The sequence below is a fragment of the Numida meleagris genome, chromosome 1, assembly GCF_002078875.1.
Source record: "Numida meleagris isolate 19003 breed g44 Domestic line chromosome 1, NumMel1.0, whole genome shotgun sequence".
NCBI classification, from domain to species: domain Eukaryota; kingdom Metazoa; phylum Chordata; class Aves; order Galliformes; family Numididae; genus Numida; species Numida meleagris.
The window spans coordinates 14,261,074-14,282,976 of NC_034409.1; the positions used below are offsets into that span (position 1 = coordinate 14,261,074).

The following is a 21,903-nucleotide window of genomic DNA, read 5'->3' on the forward strand; positions in this document are numbered from 1 at the left end:
GGGGGGGCGCGCTGCGGGCCGCAGTCCCCGGCGGGAGGTTGTCATGGTTTCCCGGGTCACATGTGTGCGAGGTTCCCCCGGCGCGGGGGGAGGAGGCGGCGGGGGCGGGGAGGTTTCAGTCACGGACGGGGCTGCCGCTGCCGCCGCCGCGCCGGGTGCGGGGCGAAGCGGAGAGAGAGGCTGCGGCCGCCGCCTGCCACGAGCCGCGGGCGGCAGCGCGGATCCGCCCCCCGCCCGCTCCCACCTGCGCCGCCCGCCCCTCCCCGCCGCCCAGGGGCACCCGCCGGGCGCGCCTCGACCCCGGCCGCGGACCCCCCGGCCCCCGCCTCTCCCCTTCCCCTGCTCCCCCCCCGGCCGGCCCCGGCATGAGCATCTCCATCCCGGCGGGGCTGACGGAGCTGCTGCAGGGCTTCACGGTGGAGGTGCTGCGGAGCCAGCCCGCGGACCTGCTGGAGTTCGCCCTCCAGTACTTCGGGCGCCTCAAGGAGGAGGCGGCGGCGGCGGCGAAGGAGAAGGAGGCGAGCGGCCGCCGGGCGGGCACCCCCGCACCCGGCCATGACCGGGGCCAAGCGCCGCGCCGGGCCCCCCCCGACGCCCGCGGGGTCAACTTCGCCGAGGAGCCCATGCAGACCGACTCGGAGAGCGGCGAGGAAGAGGAGCAGCGGTTCCCGGGTGAGGGCCGCCGCCCCCGCCCGGCCCTGAGGGGAGGGCGGCGGCGGAGTAGGACCTCGGCCGGGCCCGGGGAGGGGTCCGCCGGGTGCGGGGCGGGGGGAAGAGGGCGTGCGCCGGGTGCCGGGAGGCGCGCATTGTCCTCGGAGCGGAGCGCCGCCGGGAGTGGCAGCACCGCAGCGGTGCGGGGCCGGCAGTGCCCGCTCCGGGCCGGGGGTGCCGCCTCCCGAGGCCAACTTCGGCCGCGGGGCTGTGCCCTTTGTTCAGGTGCGCGGCGGTCGTTCCCTCATTGCCGCGGCCGTTCGTTAATTACAGGCCTGTGGTACGCCCAATGAAAGCATCCTCCTAGGGGCGTTCCGTGCTGTTCCCTTTTAGGAGAGAATATCGGCGTTTTGTCGTTAGTCCCGTGGCATGCTGTTGTTACCTCAGAAAGCACCCCTGATGGGCGAGGTGCTGCATTCATACGTTTAGTTAGCATGTTTCCTGAAGCAGAACACGATTTGAAACCTGATTTCTTCTGAAAAGTCAGTTCTGCACGCAGGAGGGCCTCCGGAGCTGATGGAGCTGTGAGGGTGGCCGGGAGCGTACGCAGCATCCCACCTCCGTTGGAGGGTGACACCTCTGTGTGCCTTTGCGTGGCGGATGGGTCCCAGGTAGACACCATCAATGGGCACAATGGAGTGAGATGAGGGCCAGGACATGGCTGTCTGAAGGTTGCCCAGCACGCGGCCTTTGTGCAGCGAGGACAGTGGAAGGGTTGCGCCGAGGGGTCAGCACACCCTTCTTGTGGGCTTGATGCCTTGGAGGCAGTGTAGGGCTGAAGTCTGCCCTATCAGATCAGCCCAGGTCGTGCTGGAGGTAGCTCTGCCTAGCGGAGTGCCGAAGCCAGCTGCTTTCTAGATGAGCATCAGTGCAGTCTTTATAGTAACGCGTGTGTTTCATCAGGAAAAAATGTAGAGGTTTAAGGACTGGGTAAGTTTTCCAAATGCTTTGTGCTGCACCGTGAGATAGGTGGCATTCTTATTGTCTGTTCGGTGCGGCTGTACTGTTTGTGTTCAGTGGGAGTTTGAATCTGTCAGACAGAGTTTTTAGACTGACATGGTAATTTTGAACTCTAATGCTGATTATGTTGCCTGTGAGATGGGTAGAATTCTGGAAATGTGCTGTATTTGAAAACGAAATGGTGGTAATGAGGAAGAATAAAATTAATACTGTAATTTTTTAACACCAGGCATAGTTTTCAGATGTGAGTTCTGTGACACTTACTCATTGGTGAATGGAGACCTGGAAGTGCAGAAATAGAGCCTGGCTTTATTGGCCTGTATGTGCAACGTATGTAGAAGTTTACAGGGTGCTTTAAGGGGCTTTCGAAGTGCAGGGAATGCCCACAATCAAGATTTTCCCGGTAGTCATTCTTTTGTGATCTTATTTTCTCATTAAGGAACATCCTAGAATGACTTTGTTTAGCTAATTGATTTCCGCATTTGGAAAAAAAAATCTTTAAAATATCATATTTTTTAAGCCTAATATATTCTGAATGTTTAATTTTCTCCTGGCTTGAAATTCCTGCCAGTTGGAGTAATTGACCATTAAAAGTCACAAAACCTGAAATATTTGTGAAACTACTTGGAAGGTGAATAAATGAGTAAGTTATAATAAACGATTACTAATCTTGTGCTTGTGTATAGGCACATTCTGCAGTAGTGTGTATTTTAAATTCCAGTTCTGTGCCTGCTCTGAATACATATGCTGCTAAGGTGACATAACTATGCATCCATTCAGCCTTTTGTTAATAACTGGAGGCATGAAACCTTGTGTTTAAATCATTGTTTAAGGGTTTAAATAGCAATTTAAAAGCATACTTCTTTTATGCTTTTCCTTTCTGCTTCTGTAAGAAGCAATTCTTGAATGTAAGTTAGGGGGTCAACCTTTATTTTCTTTTTTGGCATTTATTTTGCTTTCGTGAATAATCAGACTGATTCTGTGTAGTTGATTTGTCCTATTTCTATACTGCTTTTATGCAGCAGAGGAAAACAAGTTTGAAAAGTTTATTAAGTAAATATGAAATTAAAAAAATAGCAAGGAACTCAGTCCTGGTGGCTGTACCTTTTCTTGTGGAGGCAGCGTACTTGAAATGTCATGTTGACAGTATTCTTTAATTTGCCAATTCAAACAGGATGTTGTCGAGAGCTTGCTGTAATTGCTGCTGTCTCCAACTCTTCTTTCTTTCTTTTTTTCCTCCCTTCCACAATGCTTGTTTCTAAATACCTACAAACACTGCAGTTGAACACTGTCAGTATGAATTTTGTCCTTGAAATGCATTTTGGAAGGTACTTAAGCATTATTGCATTTTACAAATGACAAGCTGAGGCATAATCTGTTTAAAAAAAAAAAAAAAAATACCGTCCTCGGGTTCAGGAGTCATACGTGATCCACAAATTCAACCATATTCAGGTCCTCTGTGCCTGTCAGATCAGTTCCCCACTCCACTTGATGCGATCTGATTTAAAAGCAGTCTCCTTGCAAAGAACTTTGTTGCATTGGTGGTGTAGTTCTGAATTGGCACCTGGGGTTAATGTGACTTCTGAAATGCTGTTGTTTAAGTTCAGGACATTCATATTATCCCTTTCTGAACTCACTGCTTGATTTGGGCATAACTTTCGGGTCTTCGAGTATCTTCTTTTTTTTCCTGTTAGGTTGCCCTACATGGATATAGTAGGGTCAGTCAGTGAACACAACTAATTCGTGTTACTGCTAAAAGCAGTTACTTAAATTGAGTAGGACTGAATCACATTGCATACATAAAAACAAGCTCCCTTTTTAGCAAAATCTTCTACCTTTTTGGAAGTTTGAAGAGCTTATTGAAAGGTATTGTACTGTGTCTATACAAAAGTTGAAGGTATTGAGTAAGATACTTGCTCCCTTACAGATGACCTGCATGTTGACGTGTACCTTGTTTTGATGGGTAATAACGCATCTGATTTGTAGCAGCTGTGTTAAATAGTTGCTCAAATCTAAAATGTAGTATTTTGTCTTGCTGTAATACAAACTAGCAGAACGATGCTTTTAGTAGTAACACTGCTGTTCTTTACATTATAAGTCTGCTGTGTTGGGTGTTCCATTTGGTGTCAGCCTGTGTTTACCTTTTGTTTTACTGTGGGGCTTTTCCTCTGATAGTAATATATTTTAAGTGGAAAATACTTCAGCTGTCCCTCTCCTCCCCCGTGTCGTTCTGTTGGTGTGTTGGTGGCTCTGAGTTCTTTCCCTGAAAGCTCACGCTGTAAAATGCAGCAGTACTTCTCAACTTTACCCACTGATAATACAAAGATACCACCGATTAAGTAAAACATAAGTTTTCTAGTTTACAGTATCTGCGTTAGGGGCTTGTCTTTTCTATTAGTTTCATTACTGAGTTTGAATTGTTCTACATACATGTTTATACACATTTTTGAAATAATATGCAAATTGTGGAAGCCAGAGCATTGAGGAAAACTTCGCATATGTCAGTGCCAATTTGTGGTGGTACGTGGTACTTCATCAGAGCTGTTTACCTCACTTGCTCCTTTTTTTTCCTGAAATTAAACAAAACTTGAAAATGTTTTACAGTTTGTAACCTTCCTCCAGGTCTGATCTGCAATGGTAACAGGTAGATAGAGCAGAGAAAGGGGCTAATAAGAGCAAGTAGGCAATATAAAAATGTGTATGTTGTAGTAGGATGTTATGAAGTCATGGGCCATATAGGAAGATGTGAATTTCTTAAAAATGTATATTTTCAAGTTAAAATCTGAGTTACTGTGGGTGGTGGCTGAAACTGTTGCTCTCTAAGCTTGCTCAGCCAACTTCAGGAATGATGTTTTAATCTTTTCTACGCTCCTACAGCGTGATACAGTGATGCAAGTAATGCCTTATTTCTTTTCCTGTAAGGAAAAGTCAGAGCCTAGCTGGAGTAGCCTTACTGAGGACACAATTTAGAAAAGATACATTTGCAGTTACAGGTGAGTCTCTGTCCAAGGTGTGTGAGCATGGGAGCTGCTGGCATACTCCTTGACAAAATTTTAGGTTGTACTTCCTTGGATGTCTCCATGTTGTTTCTGGTGTGGTTCAGAGCACAGTGTATGTTCAGAATAGGCATTTGGGGTGCAGATAACATCCAAAAAAGAAAGAAGGAAGAGAATGCGGGCTGCAATGGATGGTGCCTTGCTGTTTCCACTGACCATGGCAGTCTGGATATGACTGCTGGCTCCTCTGACCCAGTGCACAGGGTCACAAAAGCACAAAGTTTTGATTCCTTGCCCTAAATCTGAAGAATGATAGACCTGCTTGAAGTAACGCTTCCTGATATTTTTGACAGGAGCAAACTAAAACATTTTCTTTCTGCCAATAGTTATTTCACAAAGCAAGCCTGAGCAAGTTGGCAGTTTAGTCCTTTTTTTTTAAAAAAAAAAATAAATATATATATATATATTAATATTCCCCCCCCTTAATTTCACCCAGGTGTTTTCTTTAGCCTGTGTGAACTGCAGTCCAAAACCTTAATTTGACAAAATTGTAAGCAACTGGAAATGTGATCTTGTAATGGGAAGCATTTAGCAGTTTAGTAGTAGGACACATGGCTCTGCCTGGTTTGTGTGTATATATGTAATTGCGGATTAACAGCATGCTTTTGTTATAGCAACTTTTTAAAATAAATGTTTTTAATAAGAATTTAGTTGAAATGATAGCAGCCTCCACTCAAGTACCTCTGTGTCTCTCCTCAAAACAAAAGCGTGTGAGTGCTGGTGTATTTACTGGCTGTTGTTTTGTTAACATTTGTCTCTGTGCATTTAAGAGAAGCACGAAAAAAAAACCATACGGACAGAAATGAACGATACCAACAACGTTTCAATTCATCTCCATCTTTTTTTTCTCTGAAGGAAACAACTTAAAGCCAACTTTGGCTGACTGCTCCTCTCAAAAAGAGAACAGTATTAATTCAGGAAGTGTGGAAAGACACAAAGTTTTGTTGGCGTGAGTTTGAAATGATTACACTATGAGGTATAAACAGTGTCAGTGCTGCATCTATACACAACCACTCGGTCTCTTGCACCTATCATATCTGCTGTAAAGGAAAACTGGATTATTCAGGAATATTACAGGAGCTTTGTATCAGTCACGGACTTTGGTTTGGCTTCCCAAAGAGACCTTACGCTTTGCTCCCCGTATGCTTTTGGATGAATGGAAAAATTGATTATTTTTTATTTAAGTAAAGAGAATAAACATGTATCTGTGGGCGCTAATAAAGTGCCAATTTTTAGAATGTTGACAAGGAAGAATGGCTTACAACTAAAAGATGGAAGATTTGGGTTAGATGTTAGGAAGGAATTCTTTACTCAGAGAGCAGTGAGGCCCTGGCACAGCTGCCCAGAGAAACTGTGGGTGCCCCATCCCTGGAGGCGCTCAGGGCCAGGTTGGATGGGGCTCTGGGCAGCCTGAGCTGGAGGGTGGGCAGGGTTTGGGGCTGGGTGACCTTTAAGGTCCTCTCCAATCTATGCCATTCTATGAACGTTCTCCTGTTAAAGTTATAAAAAAACAGTGAAATGACTTAATGTTTATAACCTGCATAGGCAGGTGCTTCATCTACCTGTCAATAAGTTAAAGCTTTATTTAATACATATATATCTCAGGATTTATCCCCAGTCTGTTATGCATAAGTATTGCATTCTGTTCTCCGGTACTATCCAGGGAGAACTCTCAGTTTGAGGGAAATCTACCTTAAATGGTGAAATCTCTGCAGGCTCTTTAGCCTTAGCTGCTCCCGTAAATCTGGAGCATATGGTTTGGAAATCTCACATTTAGGTCACAAAATACAAATTAATCAAGGTACAGGCAGCTGCCCCATTTCTGTTCTTCCTGTATCAAATATGACCTCTAGATTTGGAAATTTCATTTGTCAGGATGGTAATGAAAGAAACAAGAAGGCAAGGTGGACGGCAGGACATGCAGGCAAAAGAGGAATCAATGTGTAGTAAGGAAAATGCAAAGCTAAAAGCAAGAGGAAGGAGGAGGCATGGAAGTGAAGTAAGGAGAAGAAGATAAAAGAGAGCATTAACAAGCAAAGGAACATCCTCTTCCCTTTACACAGATCAGATGTAACCCTGCTGTCTTCATATACACATCCCAAACTTACGTGCTGAATTTTCAGTTGTAATTCTATTTGCCTTATGCACATGTCCTTGAGAAGCAAAAAATGCAAATTTAAAACACATTGACCATTAGTTTTAGTTTGTCATAGAATCCTTAGGAATGGAAGGGACCTTTAAAGGTCATATAGTCCAACTCCCCTGCAATAAACAGAGGCATGCACAGCTTGATCAGGGTGACCAGGGCTTGATCCAGCATCGCATTTATGCCATGGAATAACTATTCCCACAGCAAGTTTGAGCTTTTCATTGGAGCTTTGATTGTATACAATTGCAGAGAAATTTGGTACTTTTAGAAAGATGAGTGATTATAGAAAGGTGAATGAAGGAGGGAGAAAGTGTTGTGGAATAAGATCCATTTGAAAGGGATCTCTCTGCTTCTAGAGTAGGACTTGACATATGTGAGTTATAAGAAAGAATGTTATTTATTTATTACTACGGAAGTATTATTTACTATAAATAATGAACACACTGACTTTTTTATATTTTAGGTTGTTACATGGTTATGGGTGCATAAAACCCATGAAACCCACGTATGCATGAGTTAATATATGTCAGGAAAATGTGTTTGTTAAAAAAGTATGCACAACTATAAGTAGGTATTCCTATCATAAATGTGGGTTATGGTATTACTTGATAGTGGTCTTATGATCTTGGGATAATTCTAAGGGAAATACATACATTTAATTATTTTCTTTGACATTCGATGATGGAATGGTTGATTCCAGATAGCTTTGTGTAGAGATTTTATACCGACAGCCCCTTCCCTTTCAGGGAACCCTTTTACTTGCTGAATAGGAATGATAACCTGTTTACTTAATGGAGCTGAACGCCAAGTTCTTGCTGTCAATTTTGATCCTGACCAGTAATTACAAACTTTAATTATTTTCTTTATAGAATATGTTTTTGTTGTATGGATCAGTTTTCAGTCATAGTGCTGAATGAAATGTTTAGCTAGATTAAATTTGTCCTTAACTGTTCTTTGTTCTCTCTTTCCTTGACTAGTGCTATTACATTTTTCCTCAAAGAAAGGCTTCATGCTTGTCAATTCTATTTTTTATTTTAAAATTCTTAGAGCTCTATTCCAAATTTTTATGCATTTCATGATAGAAATAGAAGTACTCACACAATTTCTGTTCGCAGTCACTAGGGAGTGTAATACATGAATCCAGATATAAATTGATCTATGTGAGTAAGCTAGATGTACAGTTTCAGGGCCACATCAAAAATATGATGTTCATCAAATGTTCAGTGTCTATCAGGTGCTTAGTTCAGCATTTAAAATGATACCATGCCATACAAAGAAGTGGGAGGTCTGAAATGAAGGCAGTTGTAGCCAGGCAGAAGTGTCTGAAGTGGGTGGGAGGTAAACTGCAGGTTGTAGGCACAGCTCCGCGGAGTGCGCTGAACAGCAGCCATGAGACAGCTTCCATCCTTGTCTTATGAGGCACTCTATTAGCACTGCTGCTTGGAAAGTGATTAATGGGCTTCAACTAAAATGAGGAAGCGATAATGACTGAAACAATACAAGAATCCAGATTTAAATTTAGTCAGCCTTGCCTTATTGTACTGAACTCAGGATGATGGAAGGTAGAGTGGTACAAAACGGGTCCTAACAACATAAAGTGTTTTTTGCTTTTATGTTTGCCTCTTAAATTGTTCTGCTTAATGATATTAATGTAAAAAAGGTAATCAGAGCAAGAATTTGAAGCTGAGAGCTTGAGGACATAAAAGCTAATGAGAATAGCTTTCTTAGGTATACAGTTCCAGTTATTTGACCAAAATGTTTGTTGCAAAGCTGAGCTAAAAGGGTCAGCTGGTAAATGTGAGAAGATTTATTTAATGGAGAGATGAGAAAATTGTGGTATAAAATAGATTCTGAAAGGAAAACAAGTAACATGATCTTTCCTGCTCAGAGTTGTTCCAGAGACCATCCCGCTTTTATAAAGATCTTCTTAACTGCATTGACCCTTTCTGAATCCCTGTGATGCAGCTGTAAAATGTGGTATTATAAATACTAGTAGTCTCTTGATAGTATAATTTTTTAGCATGACATGTCTGCTGTAATACATACCAGACAGGAAGAAATGAAGTCTTGCCCAATGCTGGAAACAAAACATTCCTTGTAAATCCTCAATATAGACTATAAATAAAAGATGTACAGAACCTTCTCTATCAGGATGGATACAAGCTGGAAGTCAGTGTAAACATTCAGACCTGCTAACGTGAGAGTGCAGGCTGCAAGGTTTAGTGATTTTTCCCATTCTGATTTTACTGATGGGTTTGTAATGGTAGTGTGAAACGCACAGTCAAGTGCAATGCATTATAAAGCATTTATAACTGTTGCTGCATATGGATTAACTTCAGCTGGAGCTGTCCGTGAGAGTATTGTGGCCTTTTTTTGATAATCCCACAGATCAGTACGTATTGTCACTGCAGTGATCTTGTCCTCCTGATTTGTTTCCCATTACCTTCACCACTGACCCTGTTCCCTTTCAGATCCACTCTCTACAATGCTTTTTCATTGATGAGTAAGGAATACCGTGGTTATGGCAGTAATCACCTTTGGTGAAAAGTGCTGACTAATGTAACTTGAAATGGGGATTGATCAATAATTTTTTCTTGAGATTTTTGACATTAATGTGCGTGAATGTCTGCAATCTAATAACGTTAAACCCCTATTCCTGGATTAACAGAGATGAAGAACTATAATGACAGAAACATTGTCAAATTCAGAGCTAGGATTGTCCAGAGATTTCTTGTTCTCTTCCAAAATACTGTGATACTCATCACACTTATAGCCATAAAAAAATACAAAGTTTACTACAGACATATCTGTGATACAAACCTATCTTCTGTTGTTCTGTTAAAAACATTTTTTTATCATGAGTAGGTTTTAAAAAATGTAGATTCTCAGTAATAGGCCATTATTTAAAAAATAGAGGGACAGTTGTTTTTTTTGTTGTTGTTGCTAGTTTCTGTTGAAGTTGTGAGATTAGGATCCAGATACCTTTACTGATCTGCTTCTTCATGTGTCTCTTTAGTACTATTTAGGGATAGAGATCATTTTCACTTAGGTTCTGGATTTTTTTTCCTCCTCCCCGCCCCCTNCCCTTCTAATGCATACCGTTTTCTGTTTACAGCCATTTCATTCAATGCCTCTGAGCTCTGGGTTACATTCAGGCATCTTTTCCTAAAAGCCATTGTTAAACTGATAATCTATTTGTCTCTATTGTTTTTTAGTAGGTATTCAAAACATTAGAAACACTGATCTAGCTTTTACCACTACATTATTTAAGCATTTGTGAGGTAATTTAAATGTAGACTTATGTCTTTTTACCTTTCTGTTGCTTCAATCTCCAGGAAATATTATTTACTGGCTTGTGCATGGATAAGAAAATTGTTCTGAAAGTAGATAGATGGCTATTTATTCTTGTATACTATGAATTTTAATTGTCGGGGAAATTTATCTTCGGTGTTTATCTTCATGTCTCCCTTGCTAATCTGTCAATTTGGTCCTTTGACTGGAATGAGCTACTCCTACTGAGGTGGGAGTAGACATAGATCCACTTCCATTATCCATCTTAAAAAAGAAGAAATTTATTCTTCTGGTTTTGCTTTCGTATAACAAAAAATGGAGCTGCTGTTTTTAGTGGGCACTATTTTGTTGTCTGTGTGGAATATGTTGGCATATGAACCTGGCCTGTCTGTGATTATTTCAAGTTATGGTTTCAAAAAGTTAAGAACTGAAAGAAAACCATTTCATGCTTTCTCTGGCTCCATTGTTCAAATCATTGCATTTGACAAAAGTGCAGCCGTTGGGATGTACACAGAGACTGGGAATTCTCAGGATCTTGGGAAATTTCAATCAATGAACAGTTTGAGCTTCTGAGAGAAAGGAATATTTTTCCATGCAAGCAGGTTGTCCTCTTCTGCGACTGTGTTCTTGGGTAGTTTTTGGACTGTGTCACAGCCTCTAGAGGGAAGTCCTTTAACATGAACTACTGCTAGAAAGACTTATATTCATGCTAATGCCAAAATTGGATGCCATTGATCTATTTCTACCACAGATTTTTTTTCCGATGAGGTTATGGGAAGCATAAGAATAAAACTGGGCTGCAACCTGCTTCATCTGTCTCAGCCATGCTTTTTTTGCTAAAGGAACCTTCTGGTGAACTAAATGGGAGGAGAGAGAAAAAGAAACAAACTCTAGTGAGAGATAGTAAAATACAGTTACACTTCTGTTTTTCACCTTTTCTTGCTGTTGGAGTGTATCAAGTATTGTTTTCCTTCTTTTGCTTTTTGCAGTATGGAAAATAAGATTACTTGAGCTGCTTTTTAAACTGAAACTGAATTAGTGGCCAACATCAGTTTTCCTTGCTTTGAAATAAAGGCTGATTTGCAGTTTTCCTTGACAGTAATGGAAGATAAATCACAGAGATGTGTGTGATCACATTTCTCAGTCCAAAGGAAGCAGGGTGAGATTTGCGGTTCTGACGCTCACTGTCCTTACAGATGTGTCACCAGATAACAGAGGACAATCTAGGAGTAAGTTGAGCTAAGGTCAATGTACAGGCCTTTTCTAATAGGCAAGTTCTCTTGTATCCAGCTCATTGTACATGGTGTGCCTAATTGGTTACTTACTGGAACATACTTTTTTTACATTAGAAAAATGTTTTTACTTCTGATTCTGGAAGAGTTCTACCACCATAGAGTGTGAATCCTTGACATAAGGAATTGTATGCAAAGCATACAAATGAACTATGAGGAGAAATGTCTTTCAGTCCTATGGGCTAAGGAGTCTGGTGGAGCTTCTCCCTAACGCAGTGGGCTATTCACTCTTCCTTCAGCTGGGAGATGACAGCACCAAGGCCCTTTTTGGGGAGGCCCCGTGTTCTCCTTGGATGGAGGCCTGGAGCTGTCCACCCGGGGGGTGCTGGAAGCCCACGAGCGCCCATCCCTGCTGCTAGAGCGGGGAATTGGGCAGTGAGGAAACAAAATTGGTTTCGTTCACTTCTTCTCACTTGCCTGGATTTTTCTGTGCTTTCTAAGCTGTGTTTTACTTCTGAGAAAGGAATTTCCATTTGTGGGTGTGGTGGAAATCAATACTTTACCATCTGATATCTCAACTTCAGCATTTATTGCAAACTCCTCTTTCCTGGAATTTTCATTTTTAAAATTTTGTTGTTTTATTTGCTGAAGATGATACACAGCTGCTTGTTCAGAAATAGTAAGTCTGGCTACAGGACACTAACCATACAAAATGGAACATAACTGTTGTTTCTTTAAATCATCATGTAAAGCATGTTCAGTTGAGTTATGTAAAGGGAAATATATATATATATATATATTTTATGGCCTGAAAGAGCAAGCTGGTGTATGACATCCATGTCATTGAATCATAGTCATAGAATCACCAAGGTTGGAAAAGACCTCTAAGATCATCTAGTCCAACTGTTCACCTACCACCAATATTGCCTGCTAACCATGTCCCTAAGTACCACATCTACACATTTTTTTTAAGACCTCCGGTGATAGCGACTCCATCACCTCCCTGGGCAGCCTCTTCCAATACATCACCACTTTTTTTGGAGATGTTTTTCCTAATATCCAACCTGAACCTCCCTGGTGTAATATAAGGCCATCACCTCTTGTCCCATTGCTCTCACCTGGGAGAAGAGGCCAACACCCACTTTGCCACAACCTCTTTCCGGGTAGTTGTAGAGAGCAATGAGGTCTCCCCTGAGCCTCCTCTTCTGCATACTGAACAATCCTAGTTCCCTCAGATGCTCCTCATAAGCCCCCAATGGCCAAACACAGTGGGATGGACCGTGTGTACATAACCTTGCAACATTTAGGTTTATTTAGGAAACACCTGACTAGAGGTAACTTATAGTGTGCTGTTCAGGACAGCACCTTAATACCTGGCTCAGAGCCATCCCATGCTGCCGTTCAGAGATGTCTGGTACTGATTAGCTGGCTGACATGCCAAATGAGGCTGACCAGTGCTGAATTTGTGGTCTTTCTTTCATGTTGTCCAGTATTTTAGTGGCAACTGTTAGCATTCACAAATTGGTAAGAACTTCTTTTCTTTGGGACTTTTGTCAGTGTTAAATTTAGTTGAAATTGTCCAGCTTGTTCAGAAGATAACAGGAACAAGCAAGTGAATAGTATCATAGTGTAAACCTTTCCTTGAACCATGGCTGAAGAAATCAAGCAGGAAGCAGTTTCCTTGAAATTGGGTAGTTATTACTGACACTGATTAATAACAGCAGTTTCTGCAGTAGCCCTTATTAATTGTTTTATTTTAACAATTGGTCTGTCATTTGCAAAATGAAATTACATTTGCTTGTTTCTAGTGTTTAAATGGTTTGTGCTGAAACTAATTTAAAATGGACATGTTGTTTTTTGTGGAAGGGCACTCTTTCTTCCTAAACAGAGTAGAAACTTGATTGCTATTACACTTATAGCTTTTACATGTTACTATAACCTTTGCTCAGTCTGGTTATTGCTGAATAAAAGTATTTCTTTGTGATTTTGTTTTGCTTTAATTTGGAAAAGATACAAAGGTCAGAATGTAAACAAAAGCGCTGTTTTGAAAATGTAAATGCAGAGCCAAGAAGATTTACGCATTCATGCCGGAAACTCTACTTTATATTTATTTCTGGCTAGGAACAGACATTGTTTAACTTGTGTTCTGCATTCCAGGACAAAATAGTTTATAGAGCTGTAGAATTACTTTTTTTTTTTTTTTTTAGATGAAGGAATGAATTTGGCTTTAGTCTGTCCTAGAGGTTGTTTTGTTTTATTACATTTTTTTTTAAATCTTTAAAATTTACCTCCTCCTTTTTCTTACAGAAGCTGTATATTACAGATTCCACAGTAGTGATGTTTCATAAAGATAGTTTCTTTGAGTGTAGTTTATATTTGATGTCGATTTCTGTGTTTATGTATTGGGGAATTGAATGCGTAGAATGGATTGTACTTTAAGAAGTGGAAAGTAAGCTGAAGTCTTCCAGTTTGTAATTGAAAACTCCTGCTAATTCCAGGTAGCACTGAGCTGAAACTCAGTGGTGGAGATAAAGCTGTCCCTTTTTTATGAATGTATCAAAAGGAAGCATGTTTAATCATAATTTTCAGATTGAAAAAATTATTTTTGATAACGAGTTGTTTCAATTTTTAAAATAATATATATGGCATTTCTAGTGGTCAGCTCCTCTGTATTTTATGGAAATCATTTGATTTCCAAGTAACATTTTCATTTAATATCAAAAATGAGAATTTGGCTCTGGAACTGTGGAATAGATGTATTAATCAGAATTATTGACCAGTCTGTAAATTTAGATAGCTTCTGTCTATAATACTTCCAGAAATTTTTAAGTTTTTAACACAGAAACACGTGCAGGACTTATGAAACCACATACTGTAGAAAATGCATATATGTCTGTTTTTACAGACCAACCTGATGAAGCTCTTAGGTTGTGACATTTAAAAATGTGTTTATATGACACAGTATAGTAACTGAGAGTAACGTTTCCCATATTTCACCAATCATAAGAGGTACTTTGAGAATATGCATCAGAATTTTATTAAGCCTGCTCCAAAAGTTATGTCTCTTTTAAAATGATGTTTGTCTCCAACATCAGAAGCAGATGTTGGTGTGGTAGCAATAGAGGCTGAACCTTCCTGCCAGTACTCCATTACATTTTGTTGCCATGTGACAGACGGCAGCAGAGGGGCAGTCTGACAGAATAATGTCTGACATGGAAGTGTGTATGAAGCAAAGGTGTGGAATTGAATTCCTCCATGCAGAAAAAATGGCGCCCTTTGACATTCACAGACGCTTGCTGAACATTTATGGAGACCAACCAGTGGATGTGTGTACAGTGAGGCAGTAGATGTTGTGTTTCAGCAGTGGCAACAGTGACTTGAAAGACAAGTTATGTTCTGAATGGTCACGCACAGCTCTCACCTCTGCTGGTGCAGTTTCTTATGAGTGTGGCATGCAGGCTCTTGCTCATCACTGGTGATAGTGAGTAGCTAATAGTGATGACTGTTGAAAAATAGTGCTTTGTGGCTGAGAATTTGCTCTATCAAACAGTGTTATTGTTCTCTTTGTACCTGTTACAGTTTCCATAGAAATAAATAGGAGATACTGCTTTCAGAGTGAATATGTGTTTAATTCCTCTGTGGGTCCAGATTAAATCCACAAGACAAACTAATTTGGTCTGAAGGGTAAGGTTTGGTCTTTTCTAATTTCATCCATAGATAACCATCCTATGAGGAAGAAGAGTGGTCCAACAGATAAAAGTAGGGCTCTGAGAGAAGGGAGAAATTGTGTTAAATCTGTGTAACAGTCTTGCTGTGTACCTTTGAGTAGATTGCACTGGAATACCAGAATAATTCCTGCAAATATAAGAAGCCTGTATGACATTAAGATAGTGGATATCCTCATATTTAAAAAAAAAAAAAAAATCTGCCTTTTCATTCCCTTTACCTTTGTTAAAGTCTTTTTCTAAGCTTCTTCGCCAACACACCCCCCAGTCACAAGACAAATTTCAAGCAGTCAGGATAAAAACTTAAGACTCTTTAAAATACTCAAGTATTGAAAAATAGTTCCACACCATGTTTAAGCTACAAAGATTGTCTATAAAAGCAGTAACAAGACAATGAGAAGCTATAGTAAATTTTGCCAGTGTCTTACATAGATTACATCTGGGCCAGCTTGCAGTTTTCCAGATTTTATCATAGGAAAGTCCCAATAAGAGTGCTAGAAGCTATGATATTGTTGTCTACTGGAGAGAATGTTCCCAAATTAACAGAATTCTTGCTGGGCCAGCAGCTGGCCCAGAAGGGTTGTGTTGCTTGTGCTGTTGTGGGGCTGGGAAGTGCAGGAAATGGCCTCAGGCAGCTACACCCCAGCAGTCCATTCTCAGCTGGAGCAAACAAGCACGTGGTTGTTTACCCAATTCTCTATACAAGAGACAATTTCTGGTTATTTCTGCCATATAACTGTTACAGAATACTACATTAAACAGTATGTTCTTCTTGTTGATCTTAACATTCAAGTCACTTTTAGACCTTTAATATATATAGATATTTAATATAGAAAGAGTGAATAAATTTGTCTCGTGTCTGTTTAGTTTTGGTTGTTTTGTTTTTTCTTAAGTTGATCTTGTTTTTGTTTTAATAATTCAATTTTAATTTTTGTTCTATTTCTTCCTTCCAAAATAATTTTAAAAAGAAAAAGTAGCAGTAGTACTCCTCATATTCAGCCCTTGAGAGGCCCCAGCTGGAGTGCTGTATCCAAGTCAGAAACTTTATGAAGCAGTCCACATTAAAAAAAAAAATTAAAAAAAAATTGTTGAGCAAAAAAGAAATGTTAGTTAAAAATAATTTATAGAATTTTTATTCTGCCCCTATCCCCCCCCCCCCCCCCCTTCCATGTTCAGGGTAAAACATACTTATTCCAGTAAGCTGAAACTGAAGCTCTGGCCTTTCTTCTTCATGGGTACTGGAGTACTTGGATCACTAGGTCAGAGTCAGGCTTCTTACCTGCTTTTTGGCATGCTTGCATGCACTTTGGCTTGGATTCAAGCGAAGAGCTGCCAGTGCTTGCCCTGGAGCATAGCACAGCCTTGGGGATACTTTTTGGTTTTTGTTTTTTTCCAGAGGTGTGTGTTGCTGATCTGATGTGTAACCAGTCAAGCGAACCCATCCCTCAGTTTCTGTTTCTCCCTTTTCAATGCAGAGTCTTGCCTTTTGCTATTTACCCACTGTAAACATTTATTCAAAGGGCAGTGGAGGTTGGGGAGGACACTGACAGAACAAGAAGAACTTCACCAGCGTGAAGAGTTTCTGTCACGTCCCCAAAGCAGAGTCATTTTTCACTTTGATGACTTAAGTCGGAGCAAGGCTCCAGATAGCCAGTTGCATCTGTTGCTTTTCCTGTTTCTGTGTATTTCCCTGTTTACTACCTGATTCTCAGCCCAAGTGGGTAGCTGTAAACAGACAATGTGAAGAAGTGTGTGTTGACTTTTTGGGTGGGACGAGAGGGTTGGAATCTTTGGGTTATGACCGCATACATTTCCTTTAAATTGGTTATATTAGTTTCTCAGGCAATTATGTCATTAGCAATTGGAATTTTGCTACACAAACGGGGAGCACAGTAGGTTATTTCTTGGACCACTGGTAGCAGACTGCTATTTCATGCCACGTGTTATTTCCTTGCCCAATGACTAATTGGCCTGTGGCTGGCTGCAGAGCACTGTTATCAGGAGTCATGGAAAGTTGGCGCTACACAGGAATCTCACAGATAGTTATAGAAGGCAGTTGAGGCAATGTTCTCAAGCTTTGCTAGCCAGGAGCAGAATGAAATGGGAGCAGAAGTGGTTGTGGTGCTGAAGTTTGCTTATGGCAGATGCAACTTTTCAAACATTGCCTGAACTATTGAACAAAATGGAATAGAACTGAAAAATCCGTTACTGGCCATTACTAGAAATTTCTGAATGTTATCCCAAAGTAATGCAGCAGTAAGGCATAGTGGGATTTAAAGTTTTAAGTTGTCTCATAGAATGCTTTTGCTGGTACTGCAGTGTTAGAAGAAAACAAATGGCAGTAGATACTTGTACTTTGAACAGCCCCCTGCCTGCAGGCATTGGTCAGCTGCTACCAATAATCCCTGTTTCACACAAACACAACAGAAAGCGCTGAGGTAAGCTGGTATCTGGAACTTCCTTTGGCACACCACTCCTCTTTTTCACAAGTCTGTTGGTTTGGGACAGCAGAGACATTTGGGGGCTGGACTCGATGATCTCTAGAGGTCCCTTCCAACCCCTACAATTCTATGATTCTGTGATGTAATCTATGTACATGTCCATAAGGTCTGTTCACACTGCAGGATCTCTTTGGCCTCGCTGTTCTCTAGAGAAATGAGTTACTTGTTTTCAAAGTCTCCATCATCAAACCACAGGTACTGACTTGAGAGTAAGAGGCATCTTGAGAATGGATTTATAAAGAGCTTCCAGTGACAGAGTTTGGTATCAATATGCCTAAATTTTACTTCAGGACACAAAATCTCCATCCCAAGTTAGGCAGCTGAGCTCTCTACGCATTCTCTGTATGTGTTATGTTTATTCTGGGCTATAACCCTGGAGTGTTCTGTGGATCTTCTGTGTTCCCAATTGCAGGCCTTGGAAAAAGGACCTTTAAAAAAGAGGTGTTACGCCGAATCTAAGCATCAGGAGAGTGTTGATCATGGACACGGGATCCTTGTTATACTTGCCCTATGTTTATTCAATAGGTAGCTGACATTAGCCACTGACTACAAGGACATAGTGCTGCCCTGGTCACCTTGAAAGTGGTCATCCTTGGTTTCCACTCTTTACCCCTTCAGGTCAGGGGAAATGATGGCCTTCTCTGCAGTTTGGGAGAAGACAGTTGTAAGGTCCTTATTCCATATGCTTCTGGGTGATGGAAATACATTATCTAATGGACTTTGCTTACATAAACTTCTGAAGCTTTTTAGGCAATGCTATTAGGATGACGTCAATATGTGGTGTTCCCTTGGGTGAGTCTTTATCAATAGAAAGGACAATAATTTGCTTTATTGCAGCTCATGGTAGCTTGTTGATGCGCTTTTGCCATTGCATACTGTCTTCCTGTTGGCTTGCAGGTTTCATGATGTCATGATGCACCTGAATTGAAGGTACCATGTCAACAGGCCAGCGTGCATCTGGTTCAACATTAAACCCATGGAAGTTCGTGGTGTCACTTAGATATCCCATTACCAATTCTTTGGTGACTTTCTTTAACCCTTTTCTTGACTATTCAGAGTCAATCCGAACCATGCCTGAGGTCTTGATAGCGCATCATCAGTAGTCTTGTGGATGTGGGTGCTGATTTTGGATGACAGGGAGGTGGGTGACTCTTATTAGAGCTGAGTCTGTGTCCCACCTTGTTTGCATGTTATCTTGCATGTCTGCACTCACTCTTGCAAACATTGCATGGGTGTGTGAGGTTTGTGTGGAAATGAGTGCAGCGAAGGGTGGTTATGCTTCAGCATAATCCCATATCGCTGCTTGCAGAAATCTAGCTTTGCACATATATGAACAATTTTTTTTCTTCTTCCCATTCAATCTTTGGCTCAGCCTCTAAAATCTCGACATCTTAGTTTGTTAGCCTGGCTTTTATATTGTTGGTGTTATCCAGGTCTATGCCCTAGGAGTACAAGGATTTACAAAAACAGAAAAGAAACACCAACAAAACCGATCTGGGAAATACTGGTCTGTGGGACCTGTGCCTGGGTGAGGTGTTGTTGAGGCACCCTGGTGGACGTGGACCTAGCTGCTTGGAGGACACTGGGATTTCTCCATGTTCTTTCACTACACATTTTTGCTGGCTGCCAGACAACAACCAGTTTGTCTGGCAATGGGAGGGTGTTGTTTGGAGGCAGTAAAACCAACGAGCTGTCTGAAGAGGAGACAGGCAGTGTGCTCTGCCCATGAGCTGGGATGGGTGTTTCAGCAGTGTGCTGAAGTGAAAAAGCACCATCCTGCTGTCGTTATCATCAGCAAACTTCTGTGGAGCTGGCATTTGTGTGGTTGGAATGAGGACAGAACAACTGGAAGGCTTGTCTTCTTTGTTCATTACTTTTTTGTTGTTGTTGTTTAGATGCTTAGTGAGAGATACAGAAATGTGTGTATATAGATACGTTTTCTGAAACAGCCTCAATGCCATTCTTCTCCTCAAAATATTCAGGCAATAACATTTGGAGTTTAGGCTTTTCTTTTCTTTCTTTCTTTTTTCCTTTTAATAGTGTCATAGAACTGCAGAATCCTTTGGTTTGGAAGGGACCTTAAAGCCCACCAGCCCCAATCCTTGCCATGGGCTGGCTGACACCCCCGGCTCAGGCTGCCCAGGGTTCTATCCAACCCGGCCTTGAACACCTCCAGGGATGGGGCATCTGTAGCCTGTTCCAGTAGCTCACTACCCTCTGGGTAAATAATTTCCTCCTAATATCTAACCCAAATCTCCCCTTTTTTAGTTTAAAGCCATTCCCCCTTGTCCTATCACTATCAGGCAGTGTAAAAAGTTGGTCTCTCTTGTGTTTATAAACTCCCTTTAAGTGCCAGAAGGTCACAATGAGGTCTTCTCTTCACGAGGCTGAACAAGCGTGGTTCCCTCAGCCTTCCTCCATAAGAGAGGTGCTCCAGCCCTCTGAGCATCTTCATGGCCTCCTCTCGACACCACTGGCTTGTGTCTAGCCTTTCCATCCACCACTTTTATAGTGCTGAGTAACAAACAAGAAAAGTGCTTTGCCTTATGCTCTGAAAACTAACAAAGTTATATGTTTTAATTCTGGCCAGCTGTGAATGAATATTATGAATGCAAGAGAGATTCCCTCTAAGTATGAAATGTTCTCAAACATGAAATCTAAAATCTTAAATTTCACCAGTAAATGAAAAAGCAGGTGATGCAGGTTGCAGATTATACATATTCATATATGTTTTTAATCAAGGTACTTTGTAGTGGGGTTTTCTGCCATGCAGGCTGACTTTATGTAAAATCTTAACTTCAGAAAGTTTTAATGGCATTTGCCCATGCTGTATTTGTTGTAATAATCTAGTGGCAAAGTGACAAAAACATGATTAATAGTGGGAAAACCAGAGACTCAAAAGTTTGAGGTATTGGATTAAACACAGTTGGTATAAATGTGTATGGGGAGAAATCAGTTATGTTCATAGTTGTTAAACCTTATAAAATAGATGAGATAATTATAAACTCACACAAAAATGTACTCCCTCAGAAAAGAATACTGACAGCCACGACATCCCCCAACCCACTGCCAGCAACAAGGTTGCAACTTCATTCCTTTGTAATAAACGTAACTTGCAGGTATTGTCAACAGATTAAAAAAAAAAAAAGTAGGCTGAAATTTTATGAAATGGAGTTCCAAAAGCACAGTTGTGTAATAGCTGAGGGAAGCTGTTAGATACTTAAGAATTCAGAAGAATGGGTCACTTATGCAAAATCTTGGGCTGTCTAGCTTGCGGCTTGGCAGAAGTATTGATTTGAAGACAGGTGTGAGTAATTCATGTCCCGTGAGGTGCTGATGACATAAATGTCGATTTGCTGGCTTTGCAGAGGAGCAGCACCATCCCTCTGTGTTGGGGGCTGCTGTGGAGCTTTGGCAGAATGACCTGTTTTTCTCTCATTCTGACAGGGAACTTGCATACGTTAGTAAATATGCTTCAGGCAGCAAAATTAGAAAGCAGAAAAGAACATGAAATTGGATCTAAACGCCTACGCTGTAGTGTTAGAAAGCAAATAACCATAATATTCTTAAAATAGCTCATGAAATTTCAAGTGGAAAAAAGCCATTTACAGATGGTAAGAAGATAAAAGCATTACTGACATTTTACATCAGATGGGCCTTAGTGGCAGTTGTAAACTATGCTATGGCTATATCAGGATATTTCTTGAAGATTAGGATAAATTGCTTAGGTAGGGGAGGGGGATGGTGCCACAAGTCGTGTGGGGATGGTGATAATGCTTTCTAAAAAAAAGTAATAATCAGCAGTTGACTGCTAGGCGGAAATAGGGGGTTTGGTAAATTGTACAAAAGCAGAGGGTGAAAGTGAAAAGGGATCTTTGGTGTTCGAGATGAAGCAGTGCTTTGGGTCTTGGGTTCAGGCTCTATAGAAAAGCCTGGGTTTTCGTAGCCTGGAGCATGTTGTGGGAGGACTGACATCCCACATACATATATTCCATTGGTATTTCTAGGTTCAATTTCATACTTTTTTATTCCTTTCTAAAAGCATAATTTCTGATGGGCATAATCTTCTTCTTAATAACACCATTAATTTTTGTTGGGTGTACCGAGTAGCCTGGGACTGAGGGCAGCCAGAACTCCACGCTAGAGCTTCCTCACACGTTCAGCTTTGCAGCCCAAGTCTGGGCAATTTCTGGTGCAAATGAACTTGTTTCAGCCTTTGGCATAACTAAGAGCTAGAAGTGTTACTGTGAATTATTTTTTATTTTCATTTTCCTGTCT

General features: G+C 41.2%; 1 protein-coding gene across 1 annotated transcript in view; it reads left to right on the plus strand.

Annotated features, from left to right (window-relative positions):
• The window catches only part of PRKAR2B (protein kinase cAMP-dependent type II regulatory subunit beta), a 94,496-nt gene continuing 72,930 nt past the window's right edge, over window positions 338–21,903 (plus strand). The window contains exon 1 of the mRNA XM_021384585.1: window positions 338–672. Coding sequence (XP_021240260.1) covers window positions 366–672 — 307 coding nt within the window. The 5' untranslated portion in view covers window positions 338–365. The remainder of the gene's footprint in view (window positions 673–21,903) is intronic.